The 22135-nt window shown below is 45.0% G+C and overlaps 1 protein-coding gene across 1 annotated transcript in view; it reads left to right on the forward strand.

Annotated features, from left to right (window-relative positions):
• The first annotated feature begins 6079 nt into the window (after positions 1-6079).
• Positions 6080-22135, forward strand: part of PDE4A (phosphodiesterase 4A) — a 253795-nt gene continuing 237739 nt past the window's right edge. The window contains exon 1 of the mRNA XM_044278800.1: positions 6080-6369. Within this exon, the coding sequence (XP_044134735.1) occupies positions 6080-6369 (290 nt within the window). The remainder of the gene's footprint in view (positions 6370-22135) is intronic.

A 22135-nucleotide genomic window follows, 5' to 3' on the forward strand; every position in this document is an offset into this window, starting at 1 on the left:
CCTCAGCAGCACAGGGGAGAAGGAGTCTCTCCCTCCCCCCTGTGCTGCGCTGCCAATGAGGAGAGACGGGAGGAGGAGGGGCGGGCGCACTGCTCCACCAATGATAATTACCGTCTAATACAAATACAGGAGGCGGTGCCCAGCCTATATGACAGGAAGCTGTGATCAGTGGCAGTTAACCCCCTGAGGGGTTAACTGCTGCCGCTGATCGCAGCTCCCTGTCAGAGGTAGGTGTGCCGGCTATGTGATTCTGTGCCGACACACTGCCTTCTGTATTAAACGCTAATTATCATTGGTGGTGCAGTGCGCCCTCCCCAGTAATAAAAACATTGGTGGTGCCGTGTGCCCTCCCCCCACCCCCCAGTATTAAAATCATTGGTGGCGCAGTGCGCCCCCCCAGTATTAAAAGCATTTATGGCACTTCACCCCCCCCCCAGTAACCCCCCCCCAGTATTAAAATCATCGGTTACCATGGCAGCCAGGACGCTACTGAAGCCCTGGCTGCCATGGTAATCTCCCTGCTGCTGTGTGCACCGAGCACAGTGCAGCAGGGAGAGTGTGAGGTCCTATTCACCCTGATAGAGCTCTATCAAGGTGAATAGGACAAGGGATTAAAAGATCCCAGGTTCTAGCCCCTAAGGGGAGAAATTGTTATTAAATAAAAAGTTTTAAAAAAACACCAAAATATTAAGTATAAATCACCCCCTTTCCCAATTTTACATATAAAATATGTAAACAATAAATAAATAAACATATCACATATTGCCATGTCCGAAAAGTCCAAACTAAAATCTGCTATGTGGATAACGCCGTAACAGAAATGAATTTTCAGAAATGAAAATGCACAGAATATCGGTATAAGTTATCGGCTATCAGCCTGAAAGTTCACAAGTTATCGGTATTGGTATGGGCTCTAAAAAAATCTATATCGGTCGATCCCTAGTGTATACGGCTAATATGTGGACCTACAGTGCACTCGGAAAGTCTTCAGACCTTCTCACTTTTTTTACATTTTGTTATGTTGCGGCCCTGTGCTAAAATAAAAAGAAATTCCAGTTTCCCCCCATCGTTCAAAGAATAGAAATCTTTGCTAATTTATTGAAAAGGAAAAACTAAAATCTTGATTGACAGAAGTATTCAGACCCTTTACTCAGGGCTTAGTCGAAGTCCCTTTGGCAGTGATTGCAGCTTCCAGCTTGGGGATGATGCTACAAGGTTTCCACACCTGGATTTGGGGATTTTCCACCATTCTTCTCGGCAGATTCTCTTGAGCTGGGGACTATTGGTGGACAGCCATGTTCAGGTTTCTCCAGAGATGTTCGATTGGGTTCAAGTCAGAGCTCTGACTGGGCCACTCAAGGACATTCAGAGAGTTGTCCCTAAGCCGCTCCTGTGTTGTCTTGGCTGTGTGCTTAGGGTCATTGTCTTGTTGGAAGGTGAACCTTCGGCCAACCTGAGATTCAGTGAATTTTGGATCAGGTTTTCATTAAGAATATATCTTTACTTTGCTCCATTCAGCTTTCCCTCAACCCTGACCAGTCTCCCTGTCCCTAGACACTGAAAAACACCCCCACAACATGATGCTGCTAAGGATGGTATTGGACAGGTGATGAGCAGTGCCTGGTTTCCTCCAGACATGACGCTTAGAATTGAGGTCTAGTTAAATCTTGGTTTCATCAGACCAGAGAATATTGTTTCCCACAATCTGAGAGTCCTTTTAGGTGCTTTTTTTTTTTTGCAACCTTTCATGTGTCTTTTACCGTGGAGAGGCTACTTTCTGGTCACTCTGCCATAAAGTCCAGATTGAAGGAATGCTGCAGTGATGTTTGACCTTCTGGAAGTTTCTCCCTCTCAGTACACAGGATCTTTAGAGCTTAGCCAGAGTGACCATTGGGTTCTTGGTTACCTCTCTCTTGTCACGGCCCTCCTCCTTGATTACTTAGCGATCAGCTCTAGGAAGCATCCTGGTTGTTCCAACCTTCTTTCATCTAAGAGTTATGGAGGCCACTGTGCTCTTGGGAACTTTGACTAAATCAGGAATTTTTTGTCACCTTCCTCCATATGATATCTGTGCGGCTACACAATCCTGTCTCTGAGCTCTACAGGCACTGCACTGTATGTATTTCCATGGTTACTGACTAACTTTTAGCTGCTGAAGGTTATCAAGAAGAGCAAGAAATGGAAGACAGAGTAAAAGTATCTATACACGTTAGAAGACTGTTGGTCCAATGCGTTGTTTTTGAGGGGGCAGACCTAGCATCTAATGTGTACATGGTTGTCTCAACTCTCCCCCGAAGACAGAAGTTGAGGAAAATAAGGATCGATCCTTTATTCTATTGGGGACAGAGGTGTCCAGCAGCAAATTACTCCTCTCTCCACATTGAAGGGGTATTCTGGTTGTAGCAATTTCTTCCCTATCCACAGGACCCCTGGGACCTCACCATCACACCATACCCTGAGGGACCCCCTTCTCCAAAATGGTGCCTCGAGCATATGTGCTGCTGCTCCATTTATCTCAATGGTTATCTCCAATAGAAGTAAATGGAGCGGCAGTGTGCATGCTCAACCTGCCTCTCTGTTCATCTTGGGTGGCCCAAAGGAGTACAGGGTCCCACGATCATGGTGTTTCCAGCAGTAGCTTCCCACCAATCCAATAGTTATCCCCTATACTGTGGATAGAGGATAACTTGCTACAACCGGAATACGCCTTTAAGAACAAATGCAAATTCGGCTGAGCTGAGTTTGCATGTATATGGGAAGGGGTCGGGAGAAATGGATGTCGGTAGAACTAGGTGAATGACCTAAGATGCCATAACAAGCTGCAGCGATGGATATGATTCAGTTGTCACTGAAGCATGAAATCATTCCTGCGCAACTGGTTTGCATCATCGAAATTGTGATTGCAAAGCCTCTGGCTCGAGAAACCTTTCCATTGTCAGATTGTAAAATACAATTCAATGGTCTTGATAAGGACCCAGGGTGTGGACATACCCACTGAGCCATGCAACCGCAATGTAGGATTACAAAATCAAATTATGGCCGGAAACTAATCATACATCTCCTTCATGACAGAACTGACCCAGGACCTGCGCTTGCACCCTGAGAAGGGTAGGTTACATTTCAGGACATCATGGTGGTAGAGGAAGGGGGTGTTATAATGGCCTTAGGAGTGTGTCCTCACACAGGGAACATAGATGTCACTTGAGGGGACGGCCTCAGTACTGTACACTTGGTGCCCAAAACTGTGGAAAGACGGCTACTTAGGCTATACATAGCTTATTGGCCTTGTTGTTTGATCCCTTTATGACAATGTACAGTACAGACCAAAAGTTTGGACACACCTTCTCATTCAAAGAGTTTTCTTTATTTTCATGACTATGAAAATTGTAGATTCACACTGAAGGCATCAAAACTATGAATTATCACATGTGGAATTATATACATAACAAAAAAGTGTGAAACAACTGAAAATATGTCATATTCTAGGTTCTTCAAAGTAGCCACCTTTTGCTTTGATTACTGCTTTGCACACTCTTGGCATTCTCTTGTTGAGCTTCAAGAGGTAGTCACCTGAAATGGTTTTCACTTCACAGGTGTGCCCTGTCAGGTTTAATAAGTGGGATTTCTTGCCTTATAAATGGGGTTGGGACCATCAGTTGCGTTGTGGAGAAGTCAGGTGGATACACAGCTGATAGTCCTACTGAATAGACTGTTAGAATTTGTATTATGGCAAGAAAAAAGCAGCTAAGTAAAGAAAAACGAGTGGCCATCATTACTTTAAGAAACGAAGGTCAGTCAGTCCGAAAAATTGGGAAAACGTTGAAAGAGAGGTAATTGAAGTCTATGGGCTGCAAAACGGATTCATCCCATTTCCGTTATGCAGGAAAGAACTGCCCTGCATAACGGAAACGGGACGGATCCGTTTTGCAGCTTATAGACTTCTATTATGACGGAATGCAAGCAAGTGCGGATGCAATGCGATTTTCACGCATGGTTGCTAGGAGATGATGTAAGTAAATTGATAAGTCAATTTACTGTATTATTTTCCCTTATAACATGGTTATAAAGGAAAGTAATAGCATTCTTAATGCAGAATGCTTTGTACAATAGGGATGGAGGGGGTTAAAAAATAAATAACTCACCTGCGCTGACGTAATCGCGCTCACCACATGATCTTCTATCTACATTCAGCAGGGTGGTGAGCGCGATGATGTCATCAAAGGTCGATGCCGGCTGCGCGAACAACGTTGCAGTAAAGAATTCCGGGTTCGGGTCTGGGTACCACACTCAGTTTTTTATAACACGCGTGCAAAACGCATTGCACTCGCGTGAGAAAAAAACTGAACATCGGAACGCAATCGCAGTCAAAACTGACTGAAATTGCGTACCTTTTTGCGCGGGTTTCCCGCAATGCACCCGGGACGCATCCTGGGCAAATCCGGGTGAAAGAGGCTTAAGAGTGTGATAACGCCGGTAATTGGACCTTTGGACGGGCTGGGTGGCACAGAGGGTGACGTCCCTCACCCTCTGCCCGTCCCCCGATGATCAGTGTGTCAGGTCTGGAGAGGCACAGGAGGCATCAGCAGGAGGCTGTACCACCCAGAGGGCTCCATGTGTGTTTCCACACCCAATGCAAAAATAAAATAATGATAAAAAATAAAAAAAATTAAATAAAACAAACTTGAGAATTTTTACATTCATTAAACTGCCCTCCCATTCTCAAGGAGCCCACGTGTCTGCCCAGCGGGCGTGGCTTAGACAATCCTCCCTCTCCTATTGGTCGCCTTCTCCTGTCTCTTTTCCTATCTTGCAGAGGAGACAGGCTGAGGGTGGGAGGAGTTAGCGCCGAGCGTTCCGCCTTCCCTGTGACGTCACAGCAGCGGCTGAGGGGAGGCGGGAGACACCTGGCAGAGTTCTGTCAGTCGCCCAGCAGTCTGGGCTGAGAGAGGAGGGCAAGTTGCGCTGCTCCGGCTCTTCGCAGACGGGACTCCCGGTACAGCGCTGTCCAGACCGCCTGCACACACAGGATGGACGATGCCACCGTTGTACCTGATGAAGTCTCCGAGCTACAAAACGCAAATCGCTCCGTGCACTTATGAAGGAGACACTAAGACAGGTGCACCAACAACAAAAAAGACGCAGCGGTAACTGCCTGACGCTCCGGGACGGGAGAGAGGAATGATTTCCTGTGAAGAGGAATGAAAGCATATTTGCAATACATTTGAAAATCCAACATAGTCTAACCCTGGTGGTGGGATAGTGGGAGGGGGTGACACCTCAGATCTGATGGTTCCTAAATGCACAGGGGCTGGCATCTTACCCAAGGGCTGGCATTGCCTGAGGAGTGATCTTTGCACTACATGCCAGTTTGCATCCTCCCCCCCTTTCCTCCATAGGATCCGCTCTCGTCTGCCCATCAGACTGATGCCACCCTATAGCCAGTCTGCCACCTATGTGCAATAAACCCCTGGCATCCTCCCCTGCCTTGGCAATAACCTAAGCAATAATCTCTGCAGAAGACGAGACTTTGCTATCGCTTCTATACTGTTGACGTGTCTATAAATATAGACTATGGAGGTGGAAGCCTGGGATAAGTAGACTCCTCGAAGGATCTCCATTGCTTTAAGAATATTTCGCTGCTTCTTCTTCTAAAAATAGACAGCCATCCCGTAAGGAACAAGTCTTCTCATTTCTTACGCCCCCCTTATAGATCGCTCTAGTATTGCTAATCGCTTCGTCTCAATACTCACGACCTGCCTTTATTTTTCTATGGTTTTGTTTTTTTTTGTTTTTTGCCTCGAACTAGAATTTCATTTTTCATATTCTTCTGATTAAAATTTCGTTTGAATGACCGCTCCTTTATTTTTATATCTCGTTTTATATGTTTTTTTGGACTCCGCTCTTGATTTGCCTTTTTTTTCTATCTATGATCGATTGGATCGACAGCGGTGACGCGCGCCAAGACAAATACTTTATTTTTGAATGCCGGCGCTGATCGTTTGTTACTGATCTCACTTTATTTTTCTCCAGATAGATTTTTTTTTTTTTTTTTGCCGTCTCGTGTTCCTTTCTTTGCACAATGATGGAAGTACCGTCCTGCACGAAAAAAAGTCTCTCTCTGTCTCTTCCCGTCCCGCGGGAGGGACAGGCCACCTTGAAACCTCCGCAGCATTTATGGAGGCAACCACGGACACCCATCAGAATCAAACATCGGGGTTACTCGGACACGGATCGCCACCCTCACAGGCAGATGGAAAGAGCCGATGCCATGGACACGAGCGACCGCCCCGGCCTAAGGAAATCCAGAATGTCCTGGCCGTCGTCTTTCCACGGGACCACCAGCAACAGCCATGCAAGCCATAAACACCGGTATGTAGTAAGTGCATGTGGTACAGTCCTGCTTTAATCCACATGGAAGTTTATGGTAGGTGCCTAACATTGTGGCAGAAAATTTACGGTAGGTGTCTAACTTTGCATAGACATTTATGGTAGGTGCATTACTTTAGGTAGACATTTATGGTTCGGTAGGTGTCTAACTATTTGGGTACAGTTTTATGATAGGTGCCTAACTTTTTGAGTAGACATTTATGGTAGACATATGTTTTCGGTAGACATTTGATAGGTGCCTAACTTTTTGGGTAGACATTTTTTGGTAGGTATTGTAGAAATTTATGGTAAGTCCTAACTTCGGGTAGACATTTATGGGTAGATGTTTAAGGGTACTTTCACACTTGCGGCAGAGGTTTCCGGCAGGCAGTTCCGTAGCCGGAACTGCCTGCCGGATCCGTCAAAAGGTATGCAAACCGATGGCATTTGTCAGACGGATCAGGATCCTGATCCGTATGACAAATGCATTGAAATGCCGGATCCGTCTCTCCGGAATTTTTTTATTTTCACGTCTTTTTTTTGTGGTCTGAGCATGCTCAGACTGCAGTGCCGGATCTGTTTTGCCGGAACACTCAGGGCCAGATCCGGCATTAATACATTTCAATAGGAAAAAATTCTGGCATTCTGGCAAGTGTTCCGGAATTTTGGACGGAGATAAAACCGTAGCATGCTGCTGTATTATCTCCGTTTTGAAAAGGCAAAAAGACTGAAGTGAAGACATCCTGATTAGAGATGAGCGAACCTCTGTTTTAAGTTCGGCGTCTAAAGTTCGGGTTTGGATTAGCGGAGAATCCCGATCTGGAACCGGATATGGATTCCGACTTCCGTTGTGGTCCGTGGTAGCGGAATCAATAATCGGCCATTATTGATTCCGCTACCACGGACCACAACGGAAGTCTGAATCCATATCCGGTTCCAGATCGGGATTCTCCGCTAATCCAAACCCGAACTTTAGACGCCGAACTTAAAACAGAGGTTCGCTCATCTCTAATCCTGATGCATCCTGAACAGATTGCTCTCCATTCAGAATGCATTGGGATATGCCTGATCAGTTATTTTCCGGTGAAGAGCCCCTAGGACGGAACTCAATGACGGAAAAGAATAACGCTAGTGTGAAAGTACCCTAACTTTTTGGGTGTACATTTATGGTAGGTGTTAACTTTTTGGGTAGACATTTATGGTAGGTATGGTAGACATTTATGTAGGTGCCTAACTTTTTGCGTAGATTTTTATGGTAGGTACCTAATGTTATGGTATGTGCCTAACTTTTTGGGTAAAAATTTATGATAGGTGCCTTACCTACTATTTGGATTCTTTTTCATTTAATTTCCCAAAAATTGTTATGGAGTGCCTGCTAGTGGTGTAAGTGGTTTCCGCAGACTTCCGCAGTCGCGGATTGTCTGTCTGTGGTGGGGTGAGTAGGAGGAACCCTCACTATTAGTGATGAGCGAACTTCTGTTTTAAGTTCGGCGTCTAAAGTTCGGCTTCCGGTTAGCGGAGAATCCCGATATGGTTCCCGATATGGATTCTGACTTCCGTTGTGGTCCGTGGTAGCGGAATTAATAATCGGCCATTATTGATTCCGCTACCACGGACCACAACGGAAGTCGGAATCCATATCGGGATTCTCCGCTAACCGGAAGCCGAACTTTAGACGCCGAACTTAAAACAGAAGTTCGCTCATCACTACTCACTATGCCTATATTCTGTAATTTTAGAGATTTTATCTCTTGGCAGAGCGAGGGATCAGGCATGTTGAAATCATTCTGTCTGATCTAGCAGATATTGGGGGACAATCCAGCAGGTACCATAGATATCAGATTGTCAGTGCCGGCAACCATCTCAGGTCTATGGATAGCTTCAATCAGTGTTCAGGCATAGCTGAACGGACGTGGATTTAAGGTATAGATTCCGAACTTGATAATTTAAAGTATATTACATGTAGATGAAGAAAAAATCCATGCGGAAATATGAACATGCTCACTCACAAAGCATAGCAAAGTCCGCCACAAAATTTGCTTTTAACATTTCAACGCATGCAAACTATCCGCCATGTTTGGTCCTCGTCTTTGGCTTTGGGTGGTAAGGGGATCTCCTGGGGCTCGTTGAGGGAGACGTGCATCCAACAGGTTGGAATACTCCAGTCCAACTCGTTTGTTTCTCCCAGAGATAAGCAGTCTCAGGGTGTCACGACAGCCACCTGCCCTCAAATTTGCATGCCAATGGGGAAGGTGGGAATTATATTTTTGATAATTCTTCTGGAATCTAAATACTTACTTTGCCCTGATGACGTGTTACCATCTCATTGATTTTACCATGGTGGAACATGACAAAAATCTGTACACTTTAACTCCTTTCCTTACGTCAGGTGGGGGCTGTCTTATGGTGGACCCCTGATGGGACAATCCTGCTAAAGGAATTTTTCTATGAAATATATATAATCTCACATATCGGTAGGGCTGATGATATAGTTAGGTCTGTGAGAGTCCAAACCGGTGAAGCACCCACTAATTACTAGAACGGAGAACCTCTGATATGGTCAACTGCATTGTGTGGAGCAGTCAAGCATGCCCACGGCTCGCCGCCATCGCCAACCATACCCATTCCTGTGGAAATTTTCCGACAGGTGGAATGAATTTCGATCAGTTGGAAATAATCACCATCTTTGATGCTCAGGATATTACTCTGACCCCTAATTATCCGTTGTATATCATGATTTTAATACATCTAATGTGAGGTGCTGTCGTGTAAGGTTACGGTCGTGATGTTTTTTAGGGTAGCAAATTTTAAATTGAAAAAACGTTCTGACTAAAACGTGAAATGAATTCTATATAACCCTATCTCTCGATTTTAATCTGACATTTTCATAGAGAAAAAAATTTGCTAACTGCATAATGTAGGTACCTGCCAAAGCCATCAAAGGTGATATATAGACTCTTACCACCTTCCTATTAGGACATGTAGATACCACAGGGGGGAGACCTCACTCCACACCACCCTCTCTGAGGCTACTTTCACACTAGCGTTCGATCGGATCCGTTCTGAACGGATCCGATCATAATAATGCAGACGGAGGCTCCGTTCAGAACGGATCCGTCTGCATTATTTTAGCATAAAACAGCCTAAGTGTGAAAATAGCCTCGTACGGATCCGTCCAGACTTTCAATGTAAAGTCAATGGGGGACGGATCCGCCTGAAGATTGAGCCATATTGTGGCATCTTCAAACGGATCCGTCCCCATTGACTTACATTGTAAGTCTGGACGGATCCGCACGGATCCGCACGCCTCCGCACGGCCAGGCGGACACCCGAACGCTGCAAGCAGCGTTCAGCTGTCCGCCTGTCCGTGCGGAGGCGAGCGGAGCGGAGGCTGAACGCCGCCAGACTGATGCAGTCTGAGCGGATCCGCATCCATTCAGACTGCATCAGGGCTGGACGGAAGCGTTCGGGTCCGCTCGTGAGCCCCTTTAAACGGAGCTCACGAGCGGACAGCCGAACGCTAGTGTGAAAGTAGCCTGAGACAGCACAGAGAGCCACTCAACAAAATCATACATTTCCCTGCAGCGGACGCTATGGCGGAAAGATATCTGGCTGAATCTTTTCCCTACAAAATGACTGAAATCTACGCAGGGAATATCAGAGCGGTATTTTATTCCCTCGGTGTGCACAGAACCTAACCCAGATAGCAAAGACTGGCCCAGGCTGCATGATAGGGCAACACTTCTTCCATCGGGACCAGTGCACTGAATCCTAATGTGGTTCGCAGTGAAGCGTCCACTTCACACCACCTACCCCCAGTCCATGACCCAACCAGCGATCAAATGAGAAATGCCATTGTGACCGTTGTGCCGAAATTGAGGAATGGCAAACAGTCTTTGGGGTAGATTTCCCCGAAGACTCAAACTGCGGCTCTCCAGCTGTTGTAAAATTACAACTCCCACCATGCCCTGCTGTAGGCTGTTAGGGCATGCTGGGAGTTGTAGTTTTGTAACAGCTGGAGGGCCGCAGTTTGAGGATGCCTGCTATAGATGGTATAACCTTAGACCGGTTGTCCAGACCTGCACCAGATTTACACAGGGTCTCAGGCTGGATGATAAATCTAGTGCCGGGATAGACATGTTTTTATGACTCTAACAGCTATTGGTTGGCTGACATCGAGACTTGAGAATTTTTCACCAGAACGGTGGCTCAGTTTCGGTGTCAAATGGTGCATCTTAGCTTGCGTCCATTTTCTGATCAGCCATACCTCTTGTTGGGCTTGGTGCCAGTAATTTGTCTTAACCTTGATGAAGTTATGCCAAAATCTAGGTGCACTCACCTTTAGTAAATTGGGATATTGACCCAAGTTTCGTAGGTGTTGAATAAAACCCCATTGCTGGGCGTTTTGTGGCAAAAGTCTTCATGTAGCTTCAGTCTAAATCTCCCAAAACAGGTGTAGTGTCTGTCAGCCACAGCTAGAAGGAGATCGTTCTGAAGGTCTGGGAGGGTTCGTCTGGTGTGCACGCATCTTCCAGGGTTATACCTGGTGCCAAGTTACTATAGTACCTTTTGTTTTTTTGCATTATTACTGGGCAGAGGAATCCTGGTAAATGGCGTACGTTTCTGGATATGTCTATAAAAAAAAAAAAAAAAAAAGCTGGAGTTTTAAAGGGGTACTCTCATTGCTTAACGTGATAGCACATTGTCAGGTTATGCCTTTTACTTTGTGATTAATGGGGGTGACCTAGGAACAGACTGGCCATAGACCCTACGGCGAAGTTTCCCAATGGGGCAAACCCAGGGGGCCACCCAAAGCCTCTTGGCTACCAGCCATGTATGTTCCTCCTGAACTCAACTCCTTAGGACTGTGCTACAGTTTCATACTGTGACGCGGGCAGCAGTATATTGTGCTGCACTGTGGTATTTGGTCCTGCTGGGGCGATATTTTGTTGTGCTCTACAATATTTCTGGCCACGCCTACTTGTGTTAGCCCCACCTTCTGTCAGTTTGGACCCACCTACAGAAAGTGCTCCGTCCATTACACAGTCTATGGAACTACTCTGGGACAGCTGATCGGTGGAGGTGCGAGGTGTTGGATAATATTGGCCTATCCTAAAAAGTCACAAATTGGATGGACAACATAATTAGCAACTTTTTTTTTTACTCTCCTATTGTGGTGTAAAGTTAATGGTGTATCACTCTGGAGTGTTCCTTTAAACAGATCCAAAAATATGACTAAAGCGTTTTAGCAGGATGTCCCAAAGCGGTGATATTTTCCCTATGAATACCGGTTTTGCAGCGCGCGTCAGCTCCATGTCCCAATTGTGACGTGTACAGAGCCGTACTGTATTATTACCTTCCCCTCTGCCCCCCCTGACTCCCGGAGGAATTGCTGTTTCCTCCATGGCATTGTTAGCGCCGGCAGAGAAGCGAGGCTAGACGCTATACACAGGAAGGGGGGAGCGGTATATTCCGCTCTTGGTGAAGTCAATTTTCCGTAATTGTTTTGTTTTTGTCATTAAATTAAGCATTAAATGAGATTTTTATTACGGCTTCATCATTTTTTATCAGCCACAGTGGGTTTTGTCTCGTCTCCTGTCATGCTACTAACTCGTTGGATGAGGCATCTCGTGCCCAATACCTCGCGCCATTAATTCTAGAGCGATATTGGCGGGGAACGGATTGTCACCTCACGTGTCCAAAGTCTCAGCAGTGCGAAAGATTGTCTTCTTACCTTTTAAGAATGGTTTCTAGGTGTTGACACATGTAATGGCGGTTCTTTAGGTTCCTGTACACCCAATAATCCAGGCAGATGTAAGTTTAGGATGCCAAAGCTTAGGACTCCTTCACATTTCTGTTTTTTCCATGGACAGCATGCAGTGTATTGAGGCACCGTATCTGTGTATTATAAGGTCTGAGGCATCAGTGACGTGTATTGGTGTGCCGTATCTATGTAGTATAAGGTCTGGGGTGTCAGTGACGTGTATTGGGGCGCCGTATCTATGTAGTATAAGGTCTGAGGCATCAGTGACGTGTATCGGGGTGCCGTATCTATGTAGTATAAGGTCTGGGGTGTCAGTGACGTGTATTGGGGTGCCGTATCTATGTAGTATAAGGTCTGGCGTGTCAGTGACGTGTATTGGGGCGCCGTATCTATGTAGTATAAGGTATGAGGAGTCAGTGACGTGTATTGGGGTGCCGTATCTATGTAGTATAAGGTCTGGGGTGTCAGTGACGTGTATTGGGGTGCCGTATCTATGTAGTATAAGGTCTGGGGTGTCAGTGACGTGTATTGGGGCGCCGTATCCATGTAGTATAAGGTCTGGGGTGTCAGTGACGTGTATTGGGGCACCGTATCTATGTAGTATAGGGTCTGGGGTGTCAGTGACGTGTATTGGGGTGTCGTATCTATGTATTATAAGGTCTGAGGCATCAGTGACGTGTATTGGGGTGCCGTATCTATGTATTATAAGGTCTGAGGCATCAGTGACATGTATTGGGGTGCCGTATCTATGTATTATAAGGTCTGGCGTGTCAGTGACGTGTATTGGGGCGCCGTATCTATGTAGTATAAGGTCTGAGGCATCAGTGACGTGTATTGGGGTGCCGTATCTATGTAGTATAAGGTCTGGGGTGTCAGTGACGTGTATTGGGGCACCGTATCTATGTAGTATAGGGTCTGGGGTGTCAGTGACGTGTATTGGGGTGCCGTATCTATGTAGTATAAGGTCTGGGGTGTCAGTGACGTGTATTGGGGTGTCATATCTATGTAGAATAAGGTCTGGGACATCCATAACCTATATAGAGGTACTCTCACTGATGTGTATTGGTTGTTATATTTATGTGTTATGAGTTCTGGAATGTCTCTGATGACATCACAGATGTGTATTCTGGAGCCATGTGGTGCTGTATCTATGTGTTGTAAGGTTTGTGATCAACGATATGTATTGGGGTGCTGTATCTTTGTATAATAAGGTTTGTGATGTCACTGATGACATCACTGTGTGACTTGAAGCTGGAATGCGAGACGGAATTCCCAGTTTTGGAAATCTTGTTAGTATGTGGCTACGTACGGATGATATTAATTATAAATAACAGGAAACTCTTCGCTATCCGGGTGTTTCCTGTGTTTGTATTAACAGACGACAACTGGATTATAGCGACTAAATAAATAAGAGAAGAGCATCGGAGGCTTAGTCATCAGGGAGAAGGAATTATTCGGAAGCTCTGAGAGAGTAAATAAAATAGCAGATCTGTTCGCAACGTGATGGAGGGGACGTAAAGGAAATGTGATGACGGGTGGCAATAGCAGGTCACCAACAGAAGGAAGACTACAACTCCCAACATGCCCTGACAGGCTATAGCTCTCAGGCTATGCTGGGAGTTGTATGTTCACAGCAGTGGTGAAGAGATCAAGCTGCAGAGCACTGCTATACATCTTGTAGTCTATAATGTACGGATTGCTCATTTACCTGAAGGTCCTCCTGTCTATATAAGATGGCACTGGAAGTGATGTCATGTGTGCACATTGATGACATCACAAGCCAGTATATGGTTACAATTGTGTAATGAAATAATGCATGTTTTGGGGTACCGTACAAGCAGCATGTCTCTGATCACGTGCCACTTTGGGGGACACCTCACCGCTGCAGCCTCTCATTGGCTGCAGCTGTGCACGCGGACGGAAGTGCAGTAAAGACAGCGGTGGAACCACAGAGCCGTAACCGAGAGTTGGGGAGCAGGACCTGCTGGTTGGAGGGTCACTTAAAACACACTGAGAAGTTGGAGAACTTGAATATTTAGATGTCACTGAAGACAGTAACTTCTGTCACACGCCCAGGAGACCTTAGATATTGGGTGTTGTTTGATTAGTCCTTAGAGTTGCTTTAGCTGCCCTTGTGCCATTTGTCACATGGAAAGAACTAGGTGGTCACCAGTGATCTTCTTCTCTACTAGAGGACTAAGAGAAGGTAAATCGCTCCGGGATCAGACTACACAGGGTGTTTGTCTGTGGGGATGCATTGTTTGCATAGAAGTTGTAGAAGCTAAATATTACAAATGACTTAAGAGATATTGCAAAGTTGCTTACGGTAACTTTTTAAAATTTTTGATTTATTGGAACAATATAAAAAAAACTCTTCCTACTTTTCTCTGGAATTTGTATCTGAAGCCTCTCGACTGGCAGACACGTGCCCATCTGCATACGAGCTAACGAGCAAAGCAAACAGTAGCTTTATGGTATTGGTGCCAGTCGTACGTCATGGACATTGCTTTCTACGGTGTCCATCCATATGCAGATTTAATGAGCAACAACACTTGTTGTCACTTCTAGGAGTTGTCCGTCAGAAGTGTGTAGGGATGGATAGCTTTTCTGAATGCTTACAATTGCTTGTCCTCTACAGGCGGTAAACATTTTACAACATATCTGACACCCCTTACACAGGGGGAGATACCAAAATGCCTCATCACAAAATCAACTAAAATATGTCACCATCTTTCTTCCACGTTTGATATATATTTTTTTTTTTACCAGTGCTAAATTTTTGTTATGACGTGGCCACTAATTCTGGTGAGTGACCACTGCAGCCATTCGCGGGATTCACCGGTGATGCCAGTAAGTACGGCATGCAGAGGCCAGTAATTGGCTTCTTCTGTGTTGTAAACCACGGCATCGTCGGTGATGGCTGCTGGCAGTTTCTCCTTCACCTTTCTTCTCCCATTCCTCCTTCTTTTTCTTTCTTCATCCTCTTTTATCCTCATCCTCCGCGATCACACATGCTGTTTTGATGCATTTCCTGTTCAATCCATTCCTGACTAATCTACGAAGTGTGATTCCAGCCTAAGGAAGCAATTTTTCTCACGTCTACCTCCGTGAAGTCACAGTTTCCATAATCTACTAGATATTTGCAGTGGTGGGAATGATTTCCCTTGTGTGAATGGTTCCAACTACTGTGAATGCCACGTATGTGCTTTGACACATACCCATTTCCTTACACAATAACCGATCCCACTACGTATTTCTTGGGCATGGCATCATTTCTCATCATTGGCACCCCTTTTAGTGCTACAATAAAGGGGTTGTGACTATAACAGCACATGCCCAATCAAGTGCTGTGCTGGGAACCATGCTGGGGGAATAAATGAAAGAGGTTTCTGTATTTTACTATCTCTGCAACCCCTTTGTTCTGTTGGGAAGATGGAAAAACATGCACATACTGTGGTCCTCTTTATGTCCCGTTGGTCGTGTATTTCTCCATTTCTCAAATCTTTTATCTGTACAATAGCCCCATGCTGTTTCCCAATGCCAGACATAAACACTACTCCCATAAACCAGCTTGTCAATATGTGGTTGTTCCCTGGCACTCCTGCGTGCCGCTTTTGATTGTAGCTGAGTTAGGGTCTTCGCATTGACCCATCGGATCGAGTGCTGTTCTCTCTGAATTGAAAGGGCATTAATTGTTAGCGATGCTGCAGCTTTTGTGTCTCTACACCACTTCACTTTGGGGTGTCTGAGATGTTTAACCTTGAAAACGAGCTAGAGATCAATCTGACGTCAAGTGCAAAGCACGGTCTCCGAGAAGGACTTATGTCCTGCGATATTCAGAGGGGTAATGTGCTTCAGCAGGATCGAAAAGGCTGTGCATGGGGAATGCCGTCTGTACCGAGAGGGGAAAAAGGCACTTGTGTCTCCACATTGACATTGAGTTACAAGACTCCCTGAGACATTGAAGAAAAATATAACTAGAGAGCTTCAAAAAGAGAGAAAATATGAGAAGGCATATTCCAGTCCAAGCGTATGGAGAAGATATGGTTGGAGAATGAGCAGCATCAGCCATAGTCTCTCCAGAATTGTCTGTCGAAAGATCTTTGGCACAAAAAGAATCAAACAGGATAATTCAGAGGTGTCTAATCTTTTTCTCCCAATACATGTTAAATTGTCTGCAGATCCTGCCAACGACTGTCTGATAGCCACCAAGACATCATGGTTTATTATGAAGTCATCTGACCATTGGGAGTTCTTTTCTCTTGCCCACTTTTCCCAATTCTTGGCTCAGTGATGTTTAGACACATTTAAATGGACGTTAGACATAGGGTTGGCCGTATATTTTAGTTGTTGAAGTTGTTTGGCTGACAACTGTTTACCAATTCATTTGAGCGATCTGTTTCAGCACAGATGTGAAACAGACCTAAGCCACATTCTTATCAGTAAGATAAAGAGGACCTTTCACCTGTAAAAACAATGTGAACTAAGTATCATGATATATAGAGCAGCGCCCAGGGATCTCACTACACTTACTATTATCCCCGGGCGCCGCTCCGTTCTCCCGGTATGCCCTCCGGTATCTTCGCTCTGTAAGTTATAGTAGGAGGAGACTGCCCTTGTTCTCCTGGGCGTCTCCTTCTCCTAGGCTGCAGCGCTGGCCAATCGCAGCGCACAGCTCACAGCCTTTTTTTTTTTTTTTTTTTCTCCCAGGCTTTGAGCTGTGCGCTTCGATTGGCCAGCGCTGCAGCCTAGGAGAAGGAGACGCCCACAGGACAAGGGCAGACACCGCCTACTATAATTTACAGAGCAAAGGTACCGGAGGGCATAACAGGAGAACGGAGCGGCACCCGGGGATAATAGTAAGTGCAGTGAGATCCCCGGGCGCCGCTCTACATGTCAGCATACTTAGTTCACAATGTTTTTACAAGTGAAAGGTCCTCTTAAGGATTGAACTGTAATGAGTGTTTATAAGGTCAGACATAAGGAACCATCAGGTGAGCTGGCTGGCTGAACAGAGAGAAAATTCAGATCCTGCTACTAGAGAATCTCAAGACTGTACAGAGACAAGGGATCCACATTTTTAATTTTAGCTCAAAATGAGTACAATGCAATAATAAAACTAATTTAAAAAAAAACGCCCCAAAGGTGTACCTTTGTTTCCCTATATCTTGCCTTTCAGTTGAGTAGAGTGGATTTTTCCCTAGTAAGGGACCATTTCTTGGTTTGGGAGAGGTGGACTATAATGGATTACTATGAAAGTCCAATAAAGTATCTTCCCCTATTACCATGTGCTATAGATTTCCACTACACATACCTATGAGGGACTGATGTTGGTAGCTGTTTTTATAAGGTATGCTTTTAGTGGAGATGGCACCTTCATAGCCTTTTCAGTGGGTATTGACTTCACTATTATCGTTACTCCAGCGTTGTGTAATCACCAGTGTACCTTTCAGTATCCCCCCCTACAACCACACTTGCGTTCCCATTCTCCCATCTGCTACGGTTGCCACCCCGCTCATCTGTTACTCACTCTTTATATAGATCTGCATTCATCTGAGCTCATCCATCATAATAACTGTCCACGGTGTAAATCTCCACGCGTCATTTCTTTCAGGCGTGCAGTAATTGCAGCACCTATAAGTCATGTGAAATATCTGCTGGGGTCCCTAAGCAGCAGTACGCAGGTGGAAGTAAGTGGAAACATCTGGAAAGAGTGGAAATGTATAAAAATTGACAGACTGCCTTTAGGAGTAATGTGCAGTCAAAAATCTCATATATTTCATCTGTCTATATACAGTACATACTTAAAGGGACTCTGTCGCCTCTTTCCAGTGTATGTAACAAATGGCAATGCGTTCTAGTTCAGTTTACCATCATCACAACTATACCTTTTGTAAGTGATCTCCCTGTTTCTGATCGGCAGAAAATGAAGTCTGTGTGATATGCTAATTAGCTTTCCAAGTGCCTGGTGTGATTAATGGTTTCAGGAACCCAAACCCCCTCTACTCAGATTCCCCATGCCACCCCTTGCACCTACATGTTTGCCCCCTCCTTTGCGATGTTGCGATCTGCACAAAACCCAACTGCTCTGCGCATGTGTGAGATTTCGTCAGGACGCACGATTATCAAGGGCAGGGTTTTGTGCTTTCGGGGAGAGGGGGGCAACATGAAGGTGCAAGGGGCAGCACTGGGAAGTTGAGTAGAGACCGGTTTGGGTTCCTGAAACCATTAATCACACCCCGCCAGGAACTTGGAAAGCAAAAAAGCATATAACACAAACTTCATTTCTTGTCGATCAGAAACATTGAGATCCATAACAAAGCTACAGAATGCATTGCAATGTGTTACATACAGTGGAGAGAGGTGACGGAGTCCCTTTAGGGTGGCCATACATCTCCTAGTAGCTGCTGGCTGAATGGTTGTTCAGCGGACAGTTCTCTTTCCTGACTCCCTCACACGCACAGACGCTCAGTTTGGCAGAACATGCATGTGTTGGGGGAGAGCAGAGAAAGCTGCCGTCAGACATTTCTGGCAGCGTCTTAACTCACGGGAAAAGAATAGGATCAGTCGAAAAAATTCAGTTTTCCAGTTTTTTTTCTCTTCCGCAACAGCATCGGTTAGAGAAGAGTCAGGAGCCCCCATACACATTTTATTGTCGTCTGGTCCCACTGCTGATACACAATGTGTGTGTGTGTGTATATATATATATATATATATATATATATATATATATATATATATATATATATATATATATATGTGTGTATGTAATCCACCACCATGAAGAACAGGACATTCCTATTACTGACAAGTAGACCTCCCTTACCCCAGAAATGCTTCTTGCTGAATCGGGCATCTCATGGGCTCTGATCGGACAAGGGGTTATCCAAGATTAAAAATGTCCTCCATATGTCCGAGCACCTCACAGTGAATCTATTTATCTGGTTCCCCGCTCCCTGCGCCGCTGCTTCTCCCCATGCGCGGATGAAAACATCCAGTGTCGGGGGTAGCAGCCAATGGCAGACGAGGACGAGCCTCCCTAGCATCACCCGCGATGCCAGGGAGGCTCGTCCCTGTCCCCACCTGCCATTGACTGCTCCCCCCCCCCCCCCCGACATCAGATGTTTTATTTATGGGGAAACTAGATGAGTTTAAAGCAACCATTCAATAAGATGTCTCCATACTGAAAAATGAGGTGGATGTGGGATATTTACATTTTAGCTGAAATCATTTGTGCACCCTCAAGCTGAATTCTAGTATGTTCATGAGTTTTCTTCCTAATAAAACTGCATGATGTAGTAAAGTCCAGGAGATACATGCCATATCCAAGATTAAAGAGGTTGCCAAAAGTCCTGGTCCTGCTCTTGATAGTCTTCTTAGCCTGGATTTGTCAGGATCAGCGGGCAGTATCCGCTCACTCACCACTTCCTGAAGCATACATAGGGTTAACAGACGGGCTTAACATCACAGAGAAGCAGGATCCCGCTCACAGCCAGACAAGCCGTGATTGCCGTGCTAGGATTTCCTGTATACAGACTATCCTGCTGACAGGTTATGTATTCCTGAATGGTCCTGCACAACGCCAAAACTAGAGCTTCCCTGGAGACATTCGTCCTGCACTTTGCATTCTGTATGTCTGCACCGTCACACTGCACTTGTTATGGTTATTACCCAGTGATGGTGATTATTCCAATTGCTGCCTACATGGAGAACATGAACTTATGGATTAGGCTTTGCTGCCAACATTTTGGCACCTTCATGAATTCCTAATTGAAGCACTTGTTGTTGGCAGTGTAGTTAATGAAGTCTTCTCCCAGGCACACACAGGTCAGTAAATCTTTCCAGGCAGGTACACAATGCTGATTTTAGATTCGGATTCGGGTATGTGAAACGGGCAACCCTTACAAGATCACGGTACACTGTACAATGATATCAATAACCTGGATGTGACCACACAACTTGATATGTCCCAGGCTGTAGTGAGCTAAAGCCACTGCATGTGCCACCATTATGGTGCCTCCCAATGGCACAGCATTATGGAGATATTCTTTCACTGAAGCATTGCTCCTAAGGAGGCATAACTTGGTATTTCAGCATCCGAAGAATACTGTATGAATCTGACAGAATCAACTTCCGCATGAAATTGGGTCATAGGAAAGGTTATTAGGTCTCTATAGACTTCTGTGGATGATGACTCCAAATTCCTCATGGTTAAAATTGAGCTACAAGGCCAAGTGCATGACTCCTTATTGGTATCACCTACCAGTGATCCCATATCTCTAGAGCATGTTATCACCTACACCCATGGTCATTGAGACATCTCTGTGATGGAAGAAAGGTTCGAGTCTACACAAAGACATTTTTGTGATCTTCTGAGATGTTGAGCAACTTTGGGCATGTTCTTTAGAGTAATGTCAACTCAACCTGCTGACTTTATTGGGACCAGCTGTAAATTTATCTAATGTGTGTGGGGGTCCTTCCAACTCTACCCTCAATGGCAAATGTTAGGAGAGAGAAAGGATAGAACTGTTGCATATCAACATACCCAGACATTTTGTTCTTGGGGATGTATTGGGGGGGGTTGTCAGCTGAACGTCAGTCTAGCAGTATTTCTGAATGACTTGTCATTCACGGTTAGTCTGTGAAGGTTGTGAAACATCAAATTGATCAGCAAGTGGTTAAAACAGCAAGTTGCTGATCAATCTCTGCCATGATCTTTGGCGATTCTTGGCATCCAAAGTAAACTTATTGTTTGGCATTAACAGCTTTTTACCTATAGCACCCAACAACATCAGAAAAAATCCTACACAGTTGATCAACTTTTTAACAGGTATCTGCCATTGGTTAGCATCTGCCATGCCAGTTTGTGGAACTGATCAGTCAGCAATGTGGTCTACATGTAAAATCTCTAGTGTATGGCCAGAAGCTCTCAATGTCAGACAGGTTGTTGCATCGAGCCAAAATGTTGCACCATGGCTGGCCAACTTGATAGATCTGTATTTTATTTTGCCCATGAATGCCTGTTTCCTCTTGACAGCCATGTTCCCTGGAAATACCGTAGGACAGAACAGAATACATGACCTCATCAGTACATAGGTATGTAGGTGGGAAAAATGGAAAGGTCCAAGTACAGTATAGAACTTTCAGAATTAGATGTATAGGCAACAAAAACGCTTGGTAATACAGTGGCTAGTGTCCAGTCAAATTGGGTGGGGAGGCTATGTACACCTTTTGGAGGCATTTTTTTATTTTTATTATTGCATTGTACTCCTTTTATATATATATATATTTATTTTATTGGTCTTTATTACAAATATGGAGCCCTATTACCTGTACAGGGCTGAGATGCTCTAATAGAGGGATCTGAATTTTCTCTCTGTTCCGTCAGCCAGCTAAGGCTACTTTCACACTGGCGTTTTGGCTTTCCGTTTTGAGTTCTGTTCAGGGCTCTCACGAGCGGTCCAAAACGGATCAGTTAGCATTCTAATGCATTCTGAAGGGAAAAGGATCGGCTCAGAATGCATCAGTTTGCCTCCGTTCCGTCTCCATTCCGCTTTGGAGACGGACACCAAAACGCTGCTTGCAGCGTTTTGGTGTCCGTCTGACGAGACTGAGCCAAACGGATCCGTTCTGAGACACAATGTAAGTCAATGGGGATGGATCCATTGTCTGACACAATCTGGCACAATAGAAAACGGATCCGTCCTCCATTAACTTTCAATGGTGTTCAAGATGGATCCGTCTTGGCAATGTTACAGATAATACAAATGGATGCATGCGGTTATATTATCTGAACAGATCCGTGACGGATCTGCACCAAACGCGAGTGTGAAAGTAGCCTAAGCTGACGGCTCCTTAGCTCTGCTCTCTGACCTTATAAACAATCATTATAGCTCATTTCTTATCTTACTGATAAGCTTGTGGCTTAAATAAGTGTTTATGACCTCTTACTAATTTAGAGATAAGGTTCATTAGATGACCAGCACAAACAGCTAGAAAAACGGT

Source organism: Bufo gargarizans, chromosome 2 (genome assembly GCF_014858855.1).
Source record: "Bufo gargarizans isolate SCDJY-AF-19 chromosome 2, ASM1485885v1, whole genome shotgun sequence".
NCBI lineage: Eukaryota > Metazoa > Chordata > Amphibia > Anura > Bufonidae > Bufo > Bufo gargarizans.